At 38.8% G+C, this 27,741-nt stretch overlaps 2 protein-coding genes across 2 annotated transcripts in view; one reads left to right on the top strand and one right to left on the bottom strand.

The window, feature by feature from the left end:
* PPM1E (protein phosphatase, Mg2+/Mn2+ dependent 1E) overlaps positions 1-27,741 on the bottom strand; it is a 213,013-nt gene that overhangs the window by 131,530 nt on the left and 53,742 nt on the right. The gene's annotated exons all lie outside the window — the stretch shown is intronic.
* On the top strand, positions 19,709-20,849 carry LOC140606408 (calmodulin-1-like). Its single transcript, XM_072779747.1, has one exon. The coding sequence runs from the start codon at positions 19,719-19,721 to the stop codon at positions 20,217-20,219; it is 501 nt and encodes a 166-aa protein (XP_072635848.1). The 5' UTR covers positions 19,709-19,718; the 3' UTR covers positions 20,220-20,849.

A 27,741-nucleotide genomic window follows, 5' to 3' on the forward strand; every position in this document is an offset into this window, starting at 1 on the left:
CCCTAGATTGAGATTTTTCATCTAGTTGCTCATCCTCTTTCAAACCTCTTTCCCCAACTATATTTCATATGTTTTAAAAGCATATATGTGTATCTTATGCACCAGTGCATTTTGGGATAGTCTATTAATTTGTATGAAAATTAAATTTCATATCTTGTCTTTATTTAGTCTAGTCTATGTTTAATTGTACAATAATTTGTTTCATAGTCATTTGAAACAACACGCAAAATCTAATTTCCTAAGGGGAAAAAAAATCAAGACCCGAACAACAGGCAATCCAAATAGTAGTGGCAATATTATTTCCAAATTTCAAAAGATAACTACGAACACATAAGAACCATTCTTCTGGGATCCCTGGGTGGCTTAGCAGTTTAGCACCTGCCTTCGGCCTGGGGTATGATCCTAGAATGGATGGAATCCCATATCGGGCTCCTGCAGGGAGCTTCTCCCCCTGCCTGTGTCTCTGTGTCTCTCATGAATAAATAAATAAAATCTTAAAAAAAAAAAAAAAGAATCATTCTCCTATATTCATTATGGTTGTATTTTGTTATAAGGTACATATAATTATTAAATGAGGTATTCTCCCTTTCATCTAAATCATTCAGAGAATAGCATAATCGCAGTCCTAAAAAACCATTCTTGTGCCTAGAACTTGTAAGACTGCCTTCTTTTGCAAGTACTCTCATGATTATTTTCTCATTACTTTCATAGTTCCTTTCCTGCTCATTCCATTTCTTGAACAATTTATCAGAAGTGCTTATGGGGCAGGAATATGCCCATTTCAGTTTGTCTTCCATCATAAATAATTCTCCTTGGGTAACAGAAATGAGGATGACTTTATTTTTATGTTTTGCCCTATAGTTTAAAAAATGCTGGGCAGCCCGGGTGGCTCAGCGGTTTAGCGCCGCCTTCAGCCCAAGGCCTGATCCTGGAGACCCGGAATCGAGTCCCATGTCGGGCTCCCTGCATGGAGCCTGCTTCTCCTTCTGCCTGTGTCTCTGCCACTCTCTCTCTGTCTCATGAATGAATAAATAAAATCTAAATAAATAAATAAATAAAGCTCACATACACATTATCTGATGCACAAATGTTTTAACATAGGTAAAAGAATCATTCTCAATTTGAAAATCAGAAAAAAATCGGCTAGAAGGGTTTGCCCTACGTCAGAAAGAAGAGCAAGAATAATCAGAACTCAGCTTTCCTAACATACCTTTTTCACAACACTCTGATGACTCAGCATTTTGTAAGTGACAAAGAGGAAACAGTAGGGCAACTGACTTTGACAGCCTGCAGTTGTTACAGACTCTGAACAACACAATCAATTACAATCTATATTTTCCAACAGCAAGTCCTGGTACTATGGCAGGTCTACCTAGTATAGTTTTGATTATCAACCAGAGGCTTAAACTTATGCTTGATAGAATTTCCCTACAGAAAAAAAGCACACTATACTCCAGAAAAGAACCAATTTATTGGGTTCGGGTTAGGGTTAGATCCAAATTATCATACTTTCTATTCATGACCAGTGCTAAAATATGAATTATCTTAATCAAAAATTAATTTTACAAATGGCTATGGGCTACATCTTTAGGAACATGAACACACAGTCTTTGGGGAATAGAAAACAGGCTCCAACTTTGATATTCTTCCTACCTGCTAACAATACAGCAAATACCTATAAGTTGTTCTTTTTTCTTTCTTTTTTTTTAAAGATTTTATTATTTATTCGAGAGAGAGGCAGAGATATAGCAGAGGAGAAGGAGGCTCCCTGTGGGGAACCCGATGTGGGACTCAATCCCAGGACTCTTGCTGGGATTCTGCTCTGAGCCAAAGGCAGATGAGCCGAAGGCAGATGAGCCGAAGGCAGATGCTCAACCACCGAACCACCCAGGCGTCCCACCTATAAGTTGTTCTAACCATAATTATCAGCTAAACCCATAACAAAATAAGAAGTAGGCTCATAGTCTCCCTTGCTTTGAAGAGAGAGAGAGACAGACAGATAGGTAGATTTGGGACTCTTTCCAAAAAAATCAGATTTAGAAATTATACTTCTAACTAAACAATCCACACCACTGCTCATGTTTTATAATGCTTGCTCATATTCACGTACTTATTTATCTTATTCAGTGCCATGTTTCAGTGTCTCCTTTCTTCGATCAGTTTTTCACTTTCTTTTGCTGTTGTTACTGATTCATTTCCATTATTATATTTTTCTTTCCATCTCTCTTTTTAGTAACCCTCATCTCTATTTGGGCTTTGTCTTCTGCCTGCCGGACTCTCCCTAACACTGCCAATTTCAACTCTCCCTTAAAGCCTTCCTTGCCTTCATCAACAACTTATGCTGTATTAAATGCTTTAAAATTCTTACTTTTCCCTTAACCTCCTTTCAAAATCTCATTACCTTGATGCATTTCAGGTAGTTATTAGAAATGCTAGTTCATAGTAAAAGGTACCTAAGTCTTGAATAGAGGTTTCAGAAGGGATTTTTTTAATTAATTATTTTTTATCGGAGTTCAATTTGCCAACATATAGCATATCACCCAGTGCTCATCCCATCAAGTCCCCCCCACCCTCTGCCTGTCACCCAGTCACTCCAACCCCCTGCCCACCTCCCTTTCCACTACCCCTTGTTTGTTTCCCAGAGTTAGGTGTGATTTAAATGTAGGAATTAGATACAGAAAGACAAATACTGTGTTCTTTCTTACTTAAATGTGAAATCTGAAAAAACAAACTAAACAAGATAGAAATAGATTCAAATGCAGAGAACTAATGTTTGTCAGAGGGGGAGTGGGGTAGGAAGATGGATAAAATAGGTGAAAAGTATTAAGAGGTGCAATCTTCCAGTTACAAAATAAATAAGACAGGGAGATATAACATACAGCATAGGGAATATAGTCAATAATACCGTAACAAGTTTGTGTGGTAACAGATAGTAACTAGACTCTTGTAGTGACCATTTTGAACATGGAATCACTACACTGTATACCCAAAACAAAAATAATATTGTATATCAATTATTCTTCAATTAAAAAAACATAAATTTAACAGCTTCTTGTTCTAATGAACTCCTTATTCCTGAGCATAAAAATACAAAATTTAGCTAAAGGACCCTAACATTAATTATATAATCTAATCATTTATATGAATTGCTTAACATTTATACTTTAAACATCATGCCTTACAATTAGAATTAAGCAATGTTAAATGTTTCAGAGTAAGTTATGCTTTATTTTATTATAACCAAATTTGGTATCTATTCAGTCTTCATAGCTTGTTGTTTGCACAGCACCATAATCTGTTTATCTAAAATTAGCAGAACATGGGAGCACCTGAATGGCTCAGGTGGTTAAGTGTGCAATTTTAATTTTGGCTTAGGTCATGATCTCAGGGTTATGAGTTCAGGCCCTGTGTTGGGCCCTCCTCCCATGGGCACATCTACAAATCTACAGCTATCTATGGGATAATTCTCTCTCAAAAAGAACTGAAAACTAGCCAAGCTGCTCTACCACAACAAAGGATAAAAGAATCACATCAAGACAAATACAAGAGGCAGGGCCATCTGGGTAACTCAGTCAGTTGAGCCTCTGACTCTAGATTTTGGCTTGGGTCCTGGGATCAAGCAGTGTGGGGATAGCAGACTCAGCAGGGAGTCTGCTTAAGATTCTTTCTCTCCCTCACCCCCTCCCCTTGCTCATGCTCACCCTCTCTCTCTCAAATAAATAAATCTTTAAAAAGAAGAAGACAACAGCGACGATGACAGGTAGGAGAGGCAGAGACACAATCTCACCAAAAATCCTACCAGATAACCTACAATAGGGTGGCATTTCAGAAGTCTGCAGCTTCTCCAAGAGGGGCAAGAAATGTGTACCTCACATCAGATACTCTAACTCTTGGGACCTGCAAGAGACAAGCCCCAAAAATGTCTAGCTTAGAAAATCAACTGGGCTTACATCTAAGGAACCCAAAGAGCTGTAGGGAACTGAGATTCTCTTTTTAAAGGGCTCCTTTGTGACTGTACTCACTCCAGCACCCAGCACAAAAGCAGCAGTTTGAAAAGCACCTACACTATATGTGAAGGAGATTAATTTGCTAATTTTTAAAATTCTTTTAAAAAGATTTTATTTATTTTATTCATGAGAGACACAAAGAGAGAGAGGCAGAGACATAGGCAGAGGGAGAAGCAGGCTTCATGTGGGAAGCCTGATATGGGACTCGAACCCAGGACACCGGGATCACGCCCTGAGCCAAAGGCAGATGCTCAACCGGTGAGCCACCCAGGCGTCCCTATTTATTTATTTATTCATGAGATTTTATTTTTAAGTAATCTTTACATCCAATGTGGGGCTCAAACTTACAACCCTGAGATCAAGATTCACATGCTCTACGGACTGAGCCAGCCAGGCATCCCTCATTTGCTAATCTTAACACATCTCCTAGAAGGGCAGGGGACAAATGGCACTCTCTTCAAAAACAGAGGCATTGGAGGAGGGGCAAGATGGCGGAAGAGTAGGGTCTCCAAATCACCTGTCTCCACCAAGTTACCTAGAAAACCTTCAAATTATCCTGAAAATCTATGAATTCGGCCTGAGAATTAAAGAGAGAACAGCTGGAATGCCACAGTGAGAAGAGTTCGCGCTTCTATCAAGGTAGGAAGACGGGGAAAAAGAAATAAAGAAACGAAAGGCCTCCAAGGGGGAGGGGCCCCGCGAGGAGCCGGGCTGAGGCCGGGGCGAGTGTCCCCAGGACAGGAGAGCCCCGTCCCGGAGAAGCAGGAGCTGCACCGACCTTCCCGGGGGAAAGGGGCTCGCAGGGAGTTGGAGCAGGACCCAGGAGGGCGGGGATGCCCTCGGGTTCCCTGGAACAGTAACAGACACCTGCGCCCCGGGAGAGTGCGCCGAGCTCCCTAAGGGCTGCAGCGCGCACGGCGGGACCCGGAGCAGCTCGGAGGGGCTCGGGCGGCGGCTCCGCGAAGGGGGCTGCATGGCCCCGGGAGCAGCTCAGAGGGGCTCGGGCAGAGGAAGAGGCTCCGTGCGGAGGGGGCTGCGCGGTTCCAGGAGCAGCTCGGGGGGGCTCCGGCGGCGGCTCCGCGGAGGGGGTTGCTTGGTCCGGGAGCGCGAATCCAACAGCGCAGGCTCCAGAGCACAGGGCGCCGGGACACAGCCCAGGATCCCGCCTCCCCCGGGACAGGCAGAGGCCGGGAGGGCCCAGGACAGCAAGGACACTCCTGCCCCGAGCTGAGCAGATCAGCGGCCCCGCCCCGGAGCCTCCAGGCCCTGCAGACGGAGAGCTCCGGAGGTACTGCGGGGGCTGAATCCAGGGCTCTAGAGCTGGCCCCGCCACTGGGGCTGTTGCTCCTGGGGCCTCATGGGGTAAACAACCCCCACTGAGCCATGCACCAGGCAGGGGCACAGCAGCTCCCCCAACTGCTAACACCTGAAAATCAGCACAGCAGGCCCCTCCCCCAGAAGACCAGCTAGACTGACTGACAACTTCCAGGGGGAGCCAAGGGAATTAAAGTACACAGAATCAGAAGATACTCCCCCGTGGTTCTTTTTTTGTTTTTTTGTTTTTTTGTTTTTGTTTTGTTTTGCTTTTTGATTTGTTTCCTTTCCCCACCCCCCTTTTTTCTCCTTTCTTTCTTTTTCTATTTTTCTTCTTTTTTTTTTTTTCGTTTTTTTTTTCTTCCTTTTTTTTCTTTCTCTTTTCTTTCCTTCTTTCTCTCCTCTCTTTTTCTCCTTTTCCCAATACAACTTGCTTTTGGCCACTCTGCACTGAGCAAAATGACTAGAAGGAAAACCTCACCTCAAAAGAAAGAATCAGAAACAGTCCTCTCTCCCACAGAGTTACAAAATCTGGATTACAATTCAATGTCAGAAAGCCAATTCAGAAGCACTATTATACAGCTACTGGTGGCTCTAGAAAAAAGCGTAAAGGACTCAAGAGACTTCATGACTGCAGAATTTAGAGCTAATCAGGCAGAAATTAAAAATCAATTGAATGAGATGCAATCCAAACTAGAAGTCCTAACGACGAGGGTTAACGAGGTGGAAGAACGAGTGAGTGACATAGAAGACAAGTTGATAGCAAAGAGGGAAACTGAGGAAAAAAGAGACAAACAATTAAAAGACCATGAAGATAGATTAAGGGAAATAAACGACAACCTGAGGAAGAAAAACCTACGTTTAATTGGTGTTCCCGAGGGTGCCGAAAGGGCCAGAGGGCCAGAATATGTATTTGAACAAATCATAGCTGAAAACTTTCCTAATCTGGGAAGGGAAACAGGCATTCAGATCCAGGAAATAGAGAAATCCCCCCCTAAAATCAATAAAAACAGTTCAACACCTCGACATTTAACAGTGAAGCTTGCAAATTCCAAAGATAAAGAGAAGATCCTTAAAGCAGCAAGAGACAAGAAATCCCTGACTTTTATGGGGAGGAGTATTAGGGTAACAGCAGACCTCTCCACAGAGACCTGGCAGGCCAGAAAGGGCTGGCAGGATATAGTCAGGGTCCTAAATGAGAAGAACATGCAACCAAGAATACTTTATCCAGCAAGGCTCTCATTCAAAATGGAAGGAGAGATAAAGAGCTTCCAAGACAGGCAGGAACTGAAAGAATATGTGACCTCCAAACCAGCTCTGCAAGAAATTTAAAGGGGGACTCTTAAAATTCCCCTTTAAGAAGAGGTTCAGTGGAACATTCCACAAAAACAAGGACTGAATAGTTATCATGATGACACTAAATTCATATCTCTCAATAGTAACTCTGAATGTGAACGGGCTTAATGACCCCATCAAAAGGCGCAGGGTTTCAGACTGGATAAAAAAGCAGGACCCATCTATTTGCTGTCTACAAGAGACTCATTTTAGACAGAAGGACACCTACAGCCTGAAAATAAAAGGTTGGAGAACCATTTACCATTCGAATGGTCCTCAAAAGAAAGCAGGGGTAGCCATCCTTATATCAGATAAACTAAAATTTACCCCAAAGACTGTAGTGAGAGATGAAAAGGGACACTATATCATACTTAAAGGATCTATTCAACAAGAGGACTTAACAATCCTCAATATATATGCCCCGAATGTGGGAGCTGCCAAATATATCAATCAATTATTAACCAAAGTGAAGAAATACTTAGATAATAATACACTTATACTTGGTGACTTCAATCTAGCTCTTTCTATACTCGATAGGTCTTCTAAGCACAACATCTCCAAAGAAACGAGAGCTTTAAATGATACACTGGACCAGATGGATTTCACAGATATCTACAGAACTTTACATCCAAACTCAACTGAATACACATTCTTCTCAAGTGCACATGGAACTTTCTCCAGAATAGACCACATATTGGGTCACAAATCGGGTCTGAACCGATACCAAAAGATTGGGATCGTCCCCTGCATATTCTCAGATCATAATGCCTTGAAATTAGAACTAAATCACAACAAGAAGTTTGGAAGGACCTCAAACACGTGGAGGTTAAGGACCATCCTGCTAAAAGATGAAAGGGTCAACCAGGAAATTAAGGAAGAATTAAAAAGATTCATGGAAACTAAATGAGAATGAAGATACAACCATCCAAAATCTTTGGGATGCAGCAAAAGCAGTCCTAAGGGGGAAATACATCGCAATACAAGCATCCATTCAAAAACTGGAAAGAACTCAAATACAAAAGCTAACCTTACACATAAAGGAGCTAGAGAAAAAACAGCAGATAGATCCTACACCCAAGAGAAGAAGGGAGTTAATAAAGATTCGAGCAGAACTCAACGAAATCGAGACCAGAAGAACTGTGGAACAGATCAACAGAACCAGGAGTTGGTTCTTTGAAAGAATTAATAAGATAGATAAACCATTAGCCAGCCTTATTAAAAAGAAGAGAGAGAAGACTCAAATTAATAAAATCATGAATGAGAAAGGAGAGATCACTACCAACACCAAGGAAATACAAACGATTTTAAAAACATATTATGAACAGCTATACGCCAATAAATTAGGCAATCTAGAAGAAATGGACACATTCCTGGAAAGCCACAAACTACCAAAACTGGAACAGGAAGAAATAGAAAACCTGAACAGGCCAACAACCAGGGAGGAAATTGAAGCAGTCATCAAAAACCTCCCAAGACACAAGAGTCCAGGGCCAGATGGCTTCCCAGGGGAATTTTATCAAACGTTTAAAGAAGAAACCATACCTATTCTCCTAAAGCTGTTTGGAAAGATAGAAAGAGATGGAGTACTTCCAAATTCGTTCTATGAGGCCAGCATCACCTTAATTCCAAAACCAGACAAAGACCCCACCAAAAAGGAGAATTACAGACCAATATCCCTGATGAACATGGATGCAAAAATTCTCAACAAGATACTGGCCAATAGGATCCAACAGTACATTAAGAAAATTATTCACCATGACCAAGTAGGATTTATCCCTGGGACACAAGGCTGGTTCAACACCCGTAAAACAATCAATGTGATTCATCATATCAGCAAAAGAAAAACCAAGAACCATATGATCCTCTCATTAGATGCAGAGAAAGCATTTGACAAAATACAGCATCCATTTCTGATCAAAACTCTTCAGAGTGTAGGGATAGAGGGAACATTCCTCGACATCTTAAAAGCCATCTATGAAAACCCCACAGCAAATATCATTCTCAATGGGAAAGCACTGGGAGCCTTTCTCCTAAGATCAGGAACAAGACAGGGATGTCCACTCTCACCACTGCTATTCAACATAGTACTGGAAGTCCTAGCCTCAGCAATCAGACAACAAAAAGACATTAAAGGCATTCAAATTGGCAAAGAAGAAGTCAAATTCTCCCTCTTCGCTGATGACATGATACTCTACATAGAAAACCCAAAAGTCTCCACCCCAAGATTGCTAGAACTCATACAGCAATTTGGTAGCGTGGCAGGATACAAAATCAATGCCCAGAAATCAGTGGCATTTCTATACACTAACAATGAGACTGAAGAAAGAGAAATTAAGGAGTCAATCCCATTTACAATTGCACCCAAAAGCATAAGATACCTAGGAATAAACCTAACCAAAGATGTAAAGGATCTATACCCTCAAAACTATAGAACACTTCTGAAAGAAATTGAGGAAGACACAAAGAGATGGAAAAATATTCCATGCTCATGGATTGGCAGAATTAATATTGTGAAAATGTCAATGTTACCCAGGGCAATATACACGTTTAATGCAATCCCTATCAAAATACCATGGACTTTCTTCAGAGTTAGAACAAATTATTTTAAGATTTGTGTGGAATCAGAAAAGACCCCGAATAGCCAGAGGAATTTTAAACAACTTTTTTTAAAATTTTTTTTAATTTTTATTTATTTATGATAGTCACAGAGAGAGAGAGAGAGAGGCAGAGACACAGGCAGAGGGAGAAGCAGGCTCCATGCACTGGGAGCCCGACGTGGGATTCGATCCTGGGTCTCCAGGATCGCGCCCTGGGCCAAAGGCAGGCGCCAAACTGCTGCGCCACCCAGGGATCCCAGCCAGAGGAATTTTAAAAAAGAAAACCATATCTGGGGGCATCACAATGCCAGATTTCAGGTTGTACTACAAAGCTGTGGTCATCAAGACAGTGTGGTACTGGCACGAAAACAGACACATAGATCAGTGGAACAGAATAGAGAACCCAGAAGTGGACCCTGAACTTTATGGTCAACTAATATTCGATAAAGGAGGAAAGACTATCCATTGGAAGAAAGACAGTCTCTTCAATAAATGGTGCTGGGAAAATTGGACATCCACATGCAGAAGAATGAAACTAGTCCACTCTCTTTCACCATACACAAAGATAAACTCAAAATGGATGAAAGATCTAAATGTGAGACAAGATTCCATCAAAATCCTAGAGAAGAACACAGGCAACACCCTTTTTGAACTCGGCCACAGTAACTTCTTGCAAGATACATCCATGAAGGCAAAAGAAACAAAAGCAAAAATGAACTATTGGGACTTCATCAAGATAAGAAGCTTTTGCACAGCAAAGGATACAGTCAACAAAACTAAAAGACAAAAAAAAAAAAAAACAACTAAAAGACAACCTACAGAATGGGAGAAGATATTTGCAAATGACATATCAGATAAAGGGCTAGTTTCCAAGATCTATAAGGAACTTATTAAACTCAACACCAAAGAAACAAACAATCCAATCATGAAATGGGCAAGAGACATGAACAGAAATCTCACAGAGGAAGACATAGACGTGGCCAACATGCATATGAGAAAATGCTCTGCATCACTTGCCATCAGGGAAATACAAATCAAAACCACAATGAGATACTACCTCACACCAGTGAGAATGGGGCAAATTAACAAGGCAGGAAACAACAAATGTTGGAGAGGATGTGGAGAAAAGGGAACCCTCTTACACTGTTGGTGGGAATGTGAACTGGTGCAGCCACTCTGGAAAACTGTGTGGAGGTTCCTCAAAGAGTTAAAAATAGACCTGCCCTACGACCCAGCAATTGCACTGTTGGGGATTTACCCCAAAGATGCAGATGCAATGAAATGCCGGGACACCTGCACCCCGATGTTTATAGCAGCAATGTCCACAATAGTCAAACTGTGGAAGGAGCCTCGGTGTCCATCGAAAGATGAATGGATAAAGAAGATGTGGTTTATGTATACAATGGAATATTACTCAGCCATTAGAAACGACAAATACCCACCATTTGCTTCAACGTGGATGGAACTGGAGGGTATTACGATGAGTAAAGTAAGTCAATGGGAGAAGGACAAACATTATATGTTCTCATTCATTTGGGGAATATAAATAATAGTGAAAGGGAATATAAGGGAAGGGAGAAGAAATGTGTGGGAAATATCAGAAAGGGAGACAGAACATAAAGACTCCTAACTCTGGGAAACGAACTAGGGGTGGTGGAAGGGGGGGAGGGTGGGGGGTGGGGGTGAATGGGTGACGGGCACTGAGGGGGGCACTTGGCGGGATGAGCACTGGGTGTTATTCTGTATGTTGGTAAATTGAACACCGATAAAAAATAAATTTATTATTAAAAAAAAAGAGAGACTTGCTTCAGACGTTAAGGACCCACAGACTGAAAGTGAGGGATGCAAAAAGATATTTCATGCAAATAGAAATGAAAAGAAAGTTGGTGTAACTATATTCCTATCAGACAAAATAAACTTTAAAACAAAGACTGTAGGTGGCAGTTGAGCATCTAACTCTTGGTTTTAGCTTGATCATGATCTCAGGGTTGTGAGATTGACCCTGCATCTGGCTCTGCCTTCAGTGGGGAGTCTGCTTGACAGAGTTTCTCTTTCCCTCTTCTTTCTGTGCTCCTCCCTGCTGGTCATGCTCTCTCTCTCAAACAAATAAATAAGATCTTTTAAAAAGAGACTGTAATAAAAGACAAAGAAGGGCATTACATAATTATAAAGAAGTCAACTCAACAAGATGTTATAATATTTGTAAATTTATACACAGCAAACATAGGAGTACCAAAATATATGAAGCAAATATTAGCAAACTTAAGGGAGAAATGGACAGCAATACAATAATAGTAAGGAAATTTTAACATCAATAGATAAGTTAACCAGACAGAAAATCAATAAGGAAATATTGGCCTTAAACAATACATTAGACCAAATGGATATATAGGTATATACAGAACATTCCACCCAAAAGTAGCAGGATGCACATTCTTCTCAAGTGCACATGGAATATTTTCCAGGACAGATCACATGTTAGGCCATAAAACAAGTCTGAATACATTTAAGACTGAATCTATATCAAACATCCTTCCTAATCACAACAGTATGAAAATAGAAATCAAGAAGTGGGGTGCCTGAGTGGCTCAGTTGGTTAAGCATTAGACTCTTGATTCCAGCTCAGGTCATGATCTCAGCATTGTGAGAGGCTCCACTGGGTGTGGAGCCTGCTTAATATTTTTCTCTTTCCCTCTTTCCCTCTCCTCCTCCTCAACCCCCCACCGCTAGCTCTCTCTTTCTCTCTAAAAAAAAAAAACAGAAAGAAAGATATCTTTCTTTCCAGAAGAAAACTGGACAAAAACTCCAAATATATGAAGATTAAACAACAGAACTGAACCACTGGGTCAACAACAAAAAGAAAATCAAAGGAGAAATAAAACACCCACAGACAAATAAAAATGTAAATATGACATATCAAAACCGACTGGATGCAACAAAACCAGTTCTAAGAGGGAGGTTCATAGCAATATAGGCCTACCTCAAGAAGTGAGAAAAACCTCAAATAAATTATCTAACTTTACACCTAAAGAAACTAGAAATAGAATAAAGGAAGCCCATAGTGAAAGAAAAAATAATAAAGATTAAAGAGGGAATAACTGAGTTAGAAACAAACAAAAAAAATCAATGAAAGTAAGAGCTGGTTCTTTGAAAAAATAAACAAGACTGACAACTTTTGGCTAGAATAACCAAAAAATAGAGGGGGGCTCAAATAAATAAAATCATAAATAAAAGAGAAGTTACAATTGGTATTACAGAAATACAAATGATCATAAGAGACATATCATATGAACAATTACATGCCAACAAGCTGGACAAACTAGAAGAGATGGATAAATTCTTAGAATCATATGGTCCTTCCAAGACTGAAACAGAAATAGAAAATCTAAGTAGATTACTAGTAAGGAAATTGAATCAATAATCAAAAACCTCCTAACGAACAAAGTCTCAATAATCAAAAACCTCCTAACGAACAAAGTTCAGGACCAAATAGCTTCACTAAGTGAATTCTACTAATATTCAAAGAATATATAAAATCAATCCTTCTCAAACTTTCCTGGAAAAAAAAAAATGGAAGAAGATGGAACACTTCCAACTCATTTTAAGAGGCCAGCACCAGGCTTGTATGAAAAATCGACAGGACCATAAAAAAAAAAAAAGAAAAAGAAAAAGAAAATTAAAGGCCAATATCCATGCCGAACCAAGAAGCAAAAATCCTCAACAAAATATTAGCAAACCAAATTCAACAACATATTAAAAAGATCATTCACCACAATCAAGTGGGATTTATTTCAGGGATGCAAGAATGGTTCACTATCTGTAAATCAATGTAATATACCATATTAAAAAATGAAGGATAAAAATCCTACGATCATCTCAATAGATACAGAAAAGGCATCTGACAAAATACATATCCATTCATGATAAAAACTCAACTAAGTGTGTATAGAGAGAACATACCTCAGCATAAGAAAGGCCATAAATGACAAGCCCATGGCTAACATCATATTCAATGGTAAAAAGCTGAACATTTCTTCTTTAAAATAAGGAACAAGACAAGGATTTCACTCTCATCACTTCTATTCAACGTTCATCCTGTTAAAGTAGTTATAGGTAGTAGTAGTAGAAGTCCTAACTGTAAGAAAAAGGTATGGGGATCCCTGGGTGGCTCAGTGGTTTAGCACCTGCCTTCGGCCCAGGGCATGATCCTGGAGTCCCAGGATCGAGTCCCACATTGGGCTCCGTGCATGAAGCCTGCTTCTCTCTCTGTGTCTCTGCCTCTCTGTCTGTCATGAGTGAATAAAATCTTTAAAAAAAATAAGAAAAAGGTATAAAAAGTTACCAAATTGGTAAGGAAAAAGTAAAACTATCACTAAGTGCATATGACATGATTCTATATACAGAAAACCCTAAGACTCGACCAAAAAATTTATTAGAGCTGATAAATGAATTCAGTAAAGTTGTAGGATACAAAGTCAACATACAGAAATCTGTTGTGTTTCTATACAGTAACAGTGAGCTAGCAGAAAGAAAAATTAAGAAAATAATCCCATTTACAATTGTAACAAAAAGTAAAATACATAGGAATAAATTTAATCAAGGTGGTAAAAGAGCTATACTATGAAAACTGTAAGACATTGATGAAATAAGTTGAATACAATACAAATAAATGGAAAGATATACAATACTCATGGATTGAAATAATTAATATTGCTAAAATGGCCATGTTACTCAAAGCAATCTACAGCTTTAATGCAGATCCCTATCAAAATACCAATAATATTTTTCACAAAACTAGAACAAATAATAATAAAATTTGTATGAAACAAAAGACCCTGAATAGCCAAAGCAATCTTGAGAAAGAACAAAACTGGAGGTATCACAATCCCAGATTTCAAACTATACTAAAAGTCATAGTAATCAAAATAGTGTGGTACTGACAAAAATACAGACACATAGATCAATGGAACAGAAATAAACCCACACATATACGGTCAATTAATCTACAAAAATGAAAAATATACAATGAGGAAAGGAAATCTCTTCAATAAATGGTGCTGAGAAAACTAGACGGCTACATGCAAAACAATGAAACTGGACCATTTTCTTATACTATGCACAAATATAAACTCAAAATGTATTAAAGACCTAAATGTAAGACCTGAAACCATAACATATCTTAAAGAAAACACAGGCAGGGATCCCTGGGTGGCGCAGCAGTTTGGCGCCTGCTTTTGGCCCAGGGCGCGATCCTGGAGACCCGGGATCGAATCCCACGTCAGGCTCCCGGTGCATGGAGCCTGCTTCTCCCTCTGCCTGTGTCTCTGCCTCTCTCTCTCTCTCTCACTGCGTGCCTATCATTAAGAAAAAAAAAAAAAAAGAAAGAAAACACAGGCAGTAATCTCTTAGACAATGGCCTTAGCAATATTTTTCTGGATCTGTTTCATCAGGCAAGGAAAACAGAAGCAAAATGAAATTACTGGGACTACATCAGACTACCAAGCTTTGCATAGTGAAAGAAACCATCAACAAAATGAAAAGGCAACCTAGTAAATAGGAGAAGATATTTGCAAATGATATATATGATAAGAGATAGATATCCAAAACATAAAGAACTCCTACAACTCAACACCACTCAAAAATAACAAAACCCAAATAATTTAATTAAAAACTGGGTAGACATCCTGAACAGGATCTGATTACTCAGTCCCCACTCCCAAAAAAGAAATCTTGCCATTCATGATAACATGAGACGAACCTAGAAGTTATAACACTAAGTGAAATTAAGTCAAAGAAAGACTAATATCAGGGCATCTGGGTGGTGCAGTTGGTTGAGCATCCTATTCTTGGTTTCAGCCCAGGCTCTAGATATCAGGGTCATGAGATCGAGACCGCAGCATGGAGTCTGGTTGGGATTCTCTCTCTCTCCCTCTGCCCCTCCCACTCGTGCTTTCTCTCTTAAATAAATAAAATCTTAAAAAAGAAAAAAAAGAATAATACCATATTTCACTTACATGTGGAATCTAAAAAACAAAACACACAAAAAACAAAAACAGACTAATACAGAAAACAAACTGGTATTTACCAGAGAGGAGGGGAGAGGAGATAGGTGAAGGAGATTAAGAGGTATAAACTTCCAGTTACAAAATACAATAAATCAAGAGGATTAAAAATACATATGGGGAGAGATACTGGGTGGCTCAGTGGTTGAGCATCTGCCTTTGGCCCAAGGCATGATCCTGGAATCCCGGAATTGAGTCCCACATCAGGCTTCCTGCATGGAGCCTGCCTCTCTCTCTGTGTGTCTCTCATGAATAAATAAAATTCATTTTTGGATCTGACTCCAAAAGCAAAGGCAGCAAAAGCAAAACAAAAAAAAGGGGGGACTAGGGGCATCTGGCTGGCTCAACCCATTAAACATCCAACTCTTGGTTTCAGCTCAGATCATGATCTCAGGCACAAGATATGGAACCCTGCAATGGGCTCCCTGTGCAGCAGGGAGTCTTCTTGAGATTCTCTCCCTTTCCTTCCCTCTCTACCCCCACCCCTTGCTCATACGTGCTTTCTCTCTAAAATGAATAAATAAATAAAGTCTTTTAAAATAAGAAAGAAGAAACAAGTGGGACTTTATCAAACTAAAAAGCTTTTGTATAGCAAAGGAAACTATCAACAAAATGAAAAGATAATACGTGGGAAACAATATTTGCAAATCATCTATCCAGTAAGGGCTTAATATCCAAAATATATTAATATTATATAACTCAACAGCAAAAAAACAAACAGTGCAATTAGAAAATGGGAGGAGGAGCTGGATGGCTCAGTGAGTTATGCGTCCACCTTTGGCTCGGGTCATGATCCCAGGGTCCTGGGACCAAGCCCTGCATCAGACTCCTTGCTCAGCAGGGAGTCTGTTTCTCCCTCTCCCTTTGCCTGTGTTCTGTCAAATAAATAAAATATTTTTTTAAATGGGCAGAGGATCTGAATAGACATTTTTCCAAAGAAAACAAATAGGTGATCGATAGGCACATGAAAAGATGTTCAACATCACTAATCATCAGAGAAATGTAAATCAAAACTACAATGAGATTACTGCCTCATACCAGTCAGAATGGCTTAGTATCAAAAAGACAAGAAAAACAAGTGCTGGCAAGGATGTAGAGAAAAGTAGACCACTATGCACTGTTGGTAGGATTGTAAATTGGTACAGCTGCTATGGAATACAATATGGAGGTTCCTCAAAATATTAAAAATGGAACTACCATATAATCTACCAATTCCACTTCTGGGTATTTACCTGAAGAAAATGAAAAGATATGCACCCTTATGTTCATCAAAGCATTATTCACAATAGCCAAGATATGGAAACAACCTAAGTGTCCAACAATGAATGAATAAAAGCATGGTGTACATATGCATGTGTATGGCTACTCAGCCATAAAAAAGAATAAAATCTTGCCATTTTGTAACAACATGGATAGATCTCAAGGGAATTATGCTAAGCAAAAAGTCATTCAGAAAAAAAAAAGTCATTCAGAGAAAGACAAATATCTATGATTTCACTTATATATGGAATCTAAAAAACAAATGAAGAAAACAAAAAATCATCGTTATAGAGAGCTGAATGATGGGGATGCCTGGGTGGCTCAGTGGTTGAGCATCTGCCTTCGGCTCAGACCATGATCCCAGCATTCTGGGATCGAGTCCCACATCAGGCTCCCTATTGGGAGCCTGCTTCTTCTTCTACCTATGTGTGCCTCTCTGTCTCTCTCACGAATAAATAAATAAATCTTAAATATATATATATATATATATATTAAAAATTAAATTGAAAAATTAAAAACAGAGAACAGAATGGTGGTTGCCAGAGGAGAAGAGGACTGGAAAGTGGGCAAAACAGGGGAAGGATGTCAAGGAGTACAAATTTCCAGCTATAAAATAAATCATAGGTATGTAAAGTACAGCTGGTGACTCTAGCCAATAATATTGTAAAGCATACTTGAAAGTTGCCAAGAAAGTAAATTCTAAAAGCTAACTTCGTATGATGACAGATGATAACCAGATTTATTCTTGTTATGCATATGAATATTGAATCACTACAACGGGGCAGCCCCGGTGGCGCAGCGGTTTAGCGCCGCCTGCAGCCCAGGGCATGATCCTGGAGTACCGGGATGGAGTCCCACGTCGGGCTCTCTGCATGGAGCCTGCTTCTCCCTCTGCCTGTGTCTCTGCCTCCCTCTCTCTCTCTCTCTCTCTCTCTCTCTGCATCTCTATGAATAAATAAATAAAATCTTTAAAAAAATTAAAAAATCACTACAATACATATGAATACTGAATCACTACACTGTCCACCTAAAACCAACATGTTATATGGCAATTATACCTCAATTTAAATTTTTTTTAAATTTAAAATAAAACTACCAGGGGCACCTGGGTGGCTCGCTCAGCTAAGTGTCTGACTCTTGATTTTGACTGAGGTCATGATCTCAGGATTGTGAGATCCCACATCAGACTCTGCACTGGGCATGGAGGCTGCTTAAGATATTCTCTCTCTTGGGGATCCCTGGGTGGCGCAGTGGTTTAGCGCCTGCCTTTGGCCCAGGGCGCGATCCTGGAGACCTGGGATCGAATCCCACATCGGGCTTCCGGTGCATGGAGCCTGCTTCTCCCTCTGCCTATGTCTCTGCCTCTCTCTCTTTCTCTCTCTGTGACTATCATAAATAAATAAAAATTTAAAAAAAAAAAAGATATTCTCTCTCTCTCTCTCTCTCTCTCTCTCTCTCCCCACCCCCAACCTCCCCAACAAAGAACTACCATATCATCCAGCAGTCTTACTTCTGGGGATACATCCAAAGGAAATAAAATCACTATCCTGAATAGTTATCTGCACTCCCATGCTCACTGTAGCATTATTCATGGCAGCAAAAATATTCAAACAATCTAAGCATCCATGGATAGATGAATGGATAAAGAAAATGTACACACACACGGAATATTATTCTGCCTCTAAAAAGCAGGAATTCTTGCCATTTGTAACAACATAGATGAACTTGGAGGAGATTACACTAAGTAAAATATAAGGAAAAAAAGTTGATGTCAGAGTAACAGAGAGTAGAATGGTAGTTACCAGAGGCTGGGGGTAGGGGCAAGGGGAAGACACTGATCAAAAGGTCCAAGCTTTCAGTTATAAGAAGAATAAATTCTGGAGACCTACTGTACAGCAGACTGACTACTGTTAATGATAATGTATTGTATGCCTGTAATTTGATGACAGTAAATCTCCAGTGTTCTCACTATACACAAAAGTCATAAATATGGGAGGTGATAGATTTGTTAACTAGCTTGATCATAGTAATTATTTTACAATGTATACATATATCAAAACATGATGTATACTTTAAATATATACAATTTTTATTTGTCAAAATAGTTTTTTTAAAGTCACGAATGTGTAGTCTCTATTTTACTCATTCTGACTTCAGGTATTTTGTCAGTATTTTAGAGTCATGTATATACATATTTCCTATTGTAGCCTAATAGGTACATTCCTTTAGGATACTGATCATGTCTTGTACTGTTGAATCCCAAGTAATAGGACACAGAAAAAGAACACTTAGCCTATGTTAAAACAGGTCCTGTGCTTAGTTTAGCACATCACATGTACTATCTTCTTTAACCCTCCCAGCAATCCTGTGGTGTAGGCACTATTATCTAAACCCCATTTTCCTGATGAGAAACTTGAGGTTTGAGAGGTTAAGGAATTTACTCAAGTTCACATAACTACTAAGTGGAGCCAGAATTAATTCCAAGTCTGATACCAAAATTCATGCCCTTTATCACTGTGTTATATTGTGTCTCACATATTCCAGAAAAAAACAGAAGTATGTAAGAATGGCTATGGAAAATTGGGGGGCAAAGATCAGTAACCATAACAATTGTTATAAGATTCTACCACCTTATTTGATAAGGATTTATAAAGAAAACAGATTTTTACATATTTATTTACCAAAGATTTAATGAACATTTATGTATAAGGCAATGCTCAAAGATTCCTGTCCTTACAGTGCTTAGTTAGATAAGAGGTCTTTCCAGGAAGAAAGAAAGTTTCAAGGGAAGTAGAAGAAAGCCACTACAAAATGACAAAGTGCAAAATGGAGATGGTAACCATCAGTATAAATTCTACCTAGGATCTAGGTGGCCTAATTATGAATTCATATGTGGGTTGCCAGTGCATGAAACAGCAAGAAAATAGTGAACTTGGGGACTATATTAAAAGCTTACACTAATTAAAGACTGTATATGGAAATAGGTAGCCTTTAAATTTCTGTAATTAAAATCCAATTATCTTTTTCCTCTGCATCCCTACTACGTTAAGTGGTTTGGGCTCATCGTTTTTAATAAACTCCGTAAGACAGAAATGAAGATGTATTTATTATCTTTCTCAGCACCAACAAGTAGTCATTAAAATATGCTTTTAGGGTTGTGTGGCCGCTTCTCGGAGACCGGTAGCGCTTGCAGCATGGCTGACCAACTGACTGAGGAGCAGATTGCAGAATTCAAAGAAGCCTTTTCACTATTTGACAAGGATGGTGATGGAACTATAACAACAAAGGAATTGGGAACTGTAATGAGGTCTCTTGGGCAGAATCCCACAGAAGCAAAGTTACAGGACATGATTAATGAAGTAGATGCTGATGGAAATGGCACAATTGACTTCCCGGAATTTCTGACAATGATGGCAAGAAAAATGAAAGACACAGACAGTGAAGAAGAAATTAGAGAAGCATTCCGTGTGTTTGATAAGGATGGCAATGGCTATATTAGTGCAGCAGAGCTTCGCCATGTGATGACAAACCTGGGAGAGAAGTTAACAGATGAAGAGGTTGATGAAATGATCAGGGAACCAGATATTGATGGTGATGGTCAAGTAAACTATGAAGAGTTTGTACAAATGATGACAGCAAAGTGAAGACATTGTACAGAATGTGTTAAATTTCTTGTACAAAATTGTTTATTTGCCTTTTCTTTGTTTGTAACTTATCTGTAAAAGGTTTCCCCCTGCTGTCAAAAAATATGCATGTATAGTAATTAGGACTTCATTCCTCCATGTTTTCTTCCCTTATCTTACTGTCATTGTCCTGAAACCTTATTTTAGAAAATTGATCAGGTAACATGTTGCATGTGGCTTACTCTGGATATATCTAAGCCCTTCTGCACATCTAAACTTAGATGGAGTTGGTCAAATGAGGGAACATCTGGGTTATGCCTTTTTTTTAAGTAGTTTTCTTTAGGAACTGTCAGCATGTTGTTGTTGAAGTGTGGAGTTGTAACTCTGCGTGGACTATGGACAGTCAACAATATGTACTTAAAAGTTGCACTACTGCAAAACGGGTGTATTATCCAGGTACTCGTACACTATTTTTTTGTACTGCTGGTCCTGTACCAGAAACATTTTCTTTTATTGTTACTTGCTTTTTAAACTTTGTTTTAGCCACTTAAAGAAAATCTGCTTATGGCACAATTTGCCTCAAATCCATTCCAAGTTGTATATTTGTTTTCCAATAAAAAAATTACAATTTAAAAAAAAAATAAAATAAAATATGCTTTTAGGGATCCCTGGGTGGCGCAGCGGTTTGGCGCTCTATCGAGTCCCACGTCGGGCTCCCGGTGCATGGAGCCTGCTTCTCCCTCTGCCTGTGTCTCTGCCTCTCTGTCTCTCTCTGTGTGACTATCATGAATAAATAAATAAAATCTTAAAAAATATATATGCTTTTAGGTAAAGATGTTCTGAATTAATTATGAATATAGTACTTGTTACCTGTGTGACTTTAGGCAATTTTTATAACCTCTCTATGTACCTCAAGCTTCTCATCTGAAAAATAAAAATAATAAGAATTCCTATACCCCATACAGTTGTTGTGAGGGTTAGAGAATGTGTTCAGGTTCTTAATAAAACTCAATGGGACGCCTGGGTGCCTCAGTGGTTGAGCGTCTGCCTTTGGCTTGGGCATGATCCCGGGGTCCCAGGATCGAGTTCCACATTGGGCTTCCTGCATGGAAGTCTCTCATGAATAAATAAAATCTTTAAAGAAAAATCTCAAGTGTTAAGGTTTTTTTTCCTGTTTAATATTATTTACTTTTTAAGTAAGGTACTGATAATAGACTAGATCCAGTACCAATTTAACTTTATTTTTTTAATTTTATTTATTTAGGGCAGCCCCGGTGGCGCAGCGGTTTGGCGCTGCCTGAAGCCCAGGGTGTGATCCTGGAGTCCCAGGATCGAGTCCCGCATCAGGCTTCCTGCATGGAGCCTGCTTCTCCCTCTGCCTGTGTCTCTGCCTCTCTCTCGCTCTCTCTGAATAAATAAATGAATAGATATTTTTAAAATTTATTTATTTATTTATTTATTCATGAGAGATACAGAGAGAGGCAGAGACACAGGCAGAGGGAGGAGAAGCAGACTCCATGTAGGAGCCTGATGCAGGACTCAATCCAGGAACTCCAGGATCATGTCCTGAGCCAAAGGCAGACGCTCAACTGCTGAGTCACCCAGGCGTCCCTATTTTAGAAAAAGAATAGAGCTTATTCTTCTTAGGAAACTCAAGTATTTTCTAAGAGATAAATAAAATAGAGTGTTTTATTATCATACAAGTTTTAGAGTGCTTGGGAATCCTTAGTGTTATTAACCAGTTTGAGATGTGGCATGATTTATTTATAGCATGTTTTGCTTGCTTGAATGTAAGAAACTTTCTAGCTTCTCAGTGAATGTAGGACAAAGAAATCAGTATTTAATACTTCAAATTTAGAAAAATAAAAAAGAGAAAAATACTAAATAGGAAAGTCTACAAATGTAATTGCCCCCAAATGATAATACACTTGTAAAATTCCAAGGAACTTTCATATGTTAAAATGAAAATAATAAGCATTTTCAAAATAAGGTAATAAAAAGCCTTCCAAAACTATCTGTTAAAGCAGAATACGTGGTATGTCACTGTGAAAAAGTCTGGTGGTTCCTCACAAAATTAAACACAGAATAACCATATGATCCAGCAATTCCAATCCTAGGTGTACATCCTGAAGGACTGAAAGCAGAGACTCAAAGAAATAATTTGTACACCAAGGTTCATAGCAGCAAAAGGTGGAAACAGTGCAAGTGTCCATTAACAGATGAATGGATAAATAAAATGTGACACATATATATACAATGGAGTATTTCAGCCATTAAAAAAGGAGAGTCCAGGGGTGCCTGGGTGGCTCAGTCGGTTAAGTGTCTGCCTTCTGCTCAGGTCATGATCCCAGGGTCCTGGATCAAGCCACACACCAGGCTCCTAGCTCAGCAGGGAGCCTGCTTTTCCCTCTCCCTCTGCCTGGTGTCCCCCTGCTTGTGAGTGCACACTCTCTGCCAAATAAATTAATTAAATCTTTTTTTTAAATGAGAGTGATACCCCAGAAGAGCATGAATAATTCAAAACATTAAGTGAAATAAAACAGACACAAAAACACATATTGTGTGATTCCACTTATATGAAGTTGGTACCCAGAACAGGCAAATTCAGAAACATGGAAAGCACAACAGAAGTTACAAGGGGCAGGGTGAAAGAGGGGAAATGGATAGTTATTGTTCAATGGGTATGGAGTTTCTGTTTCGGATGGTAAAGAAGTTCCAGAGATAGGTGATAGTTATACAACATTATAAATGTATTTCATGCCACTGAATTATACACTTAAAAATAATTAAAATGATAAATGTTATGTCATATAAAAAAGTTAAAAAATAATGCAGCTAGAATGTATATAATATTATTATAAAGAGTAAAGACGGGGATCCCTGGGTGGCTCAGCGGTTTTGCTCCTGCCTTTGGCCCAGGGCGCAATCCTGGAGTCCTGGGATCGAGTCCCACGTCAGGCTCCTGGCATGGAGCCTGCTTCTCCCTCTGCCTGTGTCTCTGCCTCTCTCTCTCTCTCTCTCTATGTCTATCATAAATAAATAAAAATAAATCTTTAAAAAAAAAAAAAGAGTAAAGAGAAGGAAATACTTTTTCTTTTTTTTTTGAGAAGGAAATATTTTCAAATGTAGAAATAGAAAATGGTTTATTCCGTAGTTAAAATAATAACTATAAGAAAGATCTTTTTTTTTTTTTTAAGATTTTATTTAGGGGCACCTGGGTGGCTCAGTGGTTGAGCATCTGCCCTTGGCTCAGGTTGTGATCCTGGGGTCTTGTGATCGAGTCCCAAATCAGGCTCCCCATGGGGAGCCTGCTTCTCCCTCTGTCTCTGCCACTCTCTCTGTGTCTCTCATGAATAAATAAAAATAAAAACAAATAATAAGTAAATAAAAGATTTCATTTATTTGAGGAGAGAGTGCGTGCACAAGCAGGGGGAGCAGCAGAGGGAGAGGGAGACACAGTCTCCCTGCCCAGCAGGGAGCTGGACTCAAGGCTTGATCCCAGGACCCCAGGAATCATGAACTGAACCAAAGGCAGACACTTAACTGACTGAGCCACCCTGGTGCCTCCCAAAAATGTTTTTTAACATTGAGAATGGGAGAACAAAGTTATGTATGGCAATTCAACATCATTATCTTCTTGCAACAATGATTAATATACAATACACTTGTTATCCTTAAACTGAGACCCAAATGCAATGTCAAAATCAGCCCTAGTAGATAATCAACATTTGATTTACATAATCTGATAAAAAAAAACTCTTCAAAGCACTAAGAAAAAAAAACCCTCAAAAAATACTTTGATAATAACATTAACAAAGCTACAATTAAGTAAGAGCAAGAGAAAACCCGTACTTTCCTGCTCCCAGGTATCTCTAGAAGAACATATGGTTGTTCTCAACTATTAACTTTACTTCAGGAATGATACACTGGCAGGGGCCCTGGGTGGCTCAGTCAGTTAAGCGTCTGACTTCAGCTCAGGTTATGATCTCAGGGTCCTGGGATCAAGCCCCTTGTTGGGTTCCCTGCTCAGAGGGGAGTCGTCTTCTCCTTCTGACCCTCCCTCCACTAATGTTTTCTCTCTCTCTCTCAAATAAAATCTTAAAGATAAAAAGGAATGATATACTGGCAGTCTGACAAAACCTATGTGATGAGGACCAAAATCAGGACAGTACTATTTCTATAAGTTAAAGCAGTATATATTCTCCAGGTAAAAATTCTAGTTTATAGAAAAGAACACAAATCACATAAGATGCTGAATCAGGACCATCAATTTAGGCTTCAAGCCCCCTATCTTTTTTTTTTTTTTCCAAGTTCTTATTTAAATTCCAGTTAGTTGACATATAGTATAATATCGGTTTCAGGAGTAGAATTTAGTGATTCATCACATACATATAACACCTCCTCAATACCCATTACCATTTAGCCCATTCCCATTCACCTCTTCTCCTATCAACTCTGTTCTCTATAGTTAAGTCTCTTATGGTTTGCCTCCCTCTTTTTTCCCCCTTCCCCTATGTTCATATGTTTTTTTTTTCTTAAATTCTACATGAGTGATATCAAATGGTATTTGTCTTTCTCTGACTTGTTTAGCTTAGCATAATACGTTCTAGCTCTATCCATATCATTGCAAATAACAAGAGTTAATTCTTTTGATGGCTGAGTAATATTCCAGTGTATATATCCCACATCTTCTTTATCCATTTATCAGTTGATAGACATTTGGGTTCTTTCCATAACTTGGCTATTGTTGATAATGCTGCTACAAATATTGGGGTACAAGTGTCTCTCCAAATCAGTATTTTTGTATTCTTTGGGTAAATACCTAGTAGTGCAATTGCTGGGTCATGGGGTAATTCTATTTTTAACATCTTGAGGAACCTCCACACTATTTTCCAGAGTCAAGCCCCTATGACATTGTGTTTAAGACCCCTGAATACAGTGATGCTCAGTTAAAACAATGTCTCAGCCATAATTTCGAGTTAATACTGATTTTAAAGAATTCAAAACAATATAGATTTTCACTCTAACTCACAGACCTAATTATAGATTTGGTAGAAGGGTTTTTATTTTCCTACTGAAAATTCTGAAGTTGAGGGCAAAGGTTTAAGTGGTTTATCCAATCAATCAATGGTAAGAACTTTAAAAGGGGAGAGCTGTCTCAGCTGGTAGAACATAGGACTGTTGTGAGTTCAAGGTCCATGCTCAGTGTAGAGATCTTTAAATAAATAAATAGATATATAGATAGGAAGAGAGGAAAAGGAATGGACTTTTATCATTGAGCATCCATATGCACTAAGCTAAAAATATTTCTGCACCTACCTACAAATAAATATTTCTTTTTTTTTTCAAATAAATATTTCTTATAGTTCATGTAATTTATTATTTAAAATACCTATGCCACATAATTACACAACTCAAGAGTATACCATTCACATCCCGGTCTATGTCAGAGGTAAGCAAATTTTGGTCTGTGGAATCAAGTCTGGTCCAACATTTTTTTTTTTTGTAAGTGAAATTTTATTTAAAAAAAAAAAAGAAAGAAATTTTATTAGAATATAGTCACACCCATTTGTTTACATATTGTCTATAGCTGTTTATTATAACAACAGGGTTGGGAGGTTATGACATACCTTATGACCTGCAAAGCCTAAAATTTTACCATCTGGCCCTCTACAAAAAAATATCACTAGGGGCTGCTGGGTGGGATCAGTTCGTTGAGCATCTGAGTCTTGATTTCAGTTCATGTCATAATCTAAGGGTTGGGAGATGGGAGTCCTCATTAGGCTCTGCGCTCAGCATCAAGTCAGCTTGTCCCCCACCCTCCTCCCGCTTGCTTTCATGCTTTCTCTAATAAATAAAATCTTTTTAAAAAAGTCCTTGGCCTGTACAAATGCCACCCCTGGAATAATGTAGTGCAGTTAGTGTAGTATAGTGTACAAATGCATGTAGTGTACAAATGCATAGCCAATGCAACAGCCCTGAAACAAGTTACTGAAGAAACTATTCATATTTGATAGATGAGAAAACTAATACTCAGTGACACCAAGTATATATCTAAGGTCATACAGCTCTTAAGTGACAAAGTCAACTTTCAGATCAAGGTCCTCCCAGTAAGTCACACAAGACCATATACACATGGGAATATTAGTAATACCTCCTACAGCTGTTATTGTTAAGTTTCAGAGAAGTGCATAAAAATATTAGTTGTTATTAATATTATTAGAGTCAAAATTAAACCCTCATTGAGTTTGGCCTTATATTCTCCTTTAACCTTCCACAAAACTAGGGTTTTAGCCATGCATGCCTCCATAATTACCAATCTCTCAAAATGTGATCCTCACATTCCTATTCTCAACATACTCCATCTGTCTAAATACTACTCTTTGTCTAGAATCAACTTAAATGTCACATTCTTAGGGACACTTTCTCTGAGTCTCTAATCAATCTTCACTGCTCTTTCCTACATTATCCTATCACATGTTACTTGCAAACACTTTAACATTTGTTTCATTCTACTTTCAATTACTCACTGATCTATTTCTCCTTCTGGATTTTACATGTTTTAAGAAATGATCTTGGGGCACCTGGACAGTGCAGTCGGTTAAGTGTTCTGACTCTTGGTTTCAGCTCAGGTCATGATCTCAAGGTCATGAAATTGAGCTCTGCATCAGGCTCGGCATCCAGCACGGAGACTCTCTCCCTCAACTCCTTCCCCCTGCTCTAAAATAAATAAATCTTTAAGACAATGATTATTTAGTCATTCTTATATCCACCTCGATCTCCCGTCCTACATAGAGTGTCTATCAAAGTTCTTTGTACATGGTGAATATACATTGGACTCCATGACCTTGTTCACCTAGTCTGATCTATGTTCCAATCTGTTGCTTATCACACCAAACTAGGTTGCCTCTAGTATATCTGTCCACTGCTCAAAAAAAGCAAGAGGAAAGCTAGAAAATTCTTGCAAATGAAATACAGTATTTTCAAATTGTTACAATGTTCAGTATGATATTCAATACTTTAAATGTGAATTCCTCCCTATAATTTATTAAGATTAATGATTTCATCAGGTTTGTCAACAGAATCATTCCCTCATTTAATCATTAGACCAAACTGCTCAAATCCTCTCACAAATAAACACAATGTTCCAACTCAGCTGCTGGCAGCAGAATGTGTTCACAATGAACAGTCCCTACTATGCTGGCAAGAATGATAGGATTAGCTAATTACAATATAGTCTATATCAGTTTTCATTGGAATAAGGAACAACATGGATTTATCAAAAAGTAAACAGTCCTGAAAGACATCTTAGGGTTTTTCCACAAATATGGAGGTTTCAATAAGTCAAGTTAAATTGACTTTTCTCAATCGTGTACACAATTTTTCTATGATAAAGAGAATGCCAAGGTATGAAGTCTTAATGAGAAATGGGCTAAAACGATCCCATTTACAAGCTTTTCTCTATCGTGTACACAATTTTTCTATGATAAAGAGAATGCCAAGGTATGAAGTCTTAATGAGAAATGGGCTAAAACGATCCCAT

The sequence above is a fragment of the Canis lupus genome, chromosome 16 (genome assembly GCF_048164855.1).
Source record: "Canis lupus baileyi chromosome 16, mCanLup2.hap1, whole genome shotgun sequence".
NCBI lineage: Eukaryota > Metazoa > Chordata > Mammalia > Carnivora > Canidae > Canis > Canis lupus.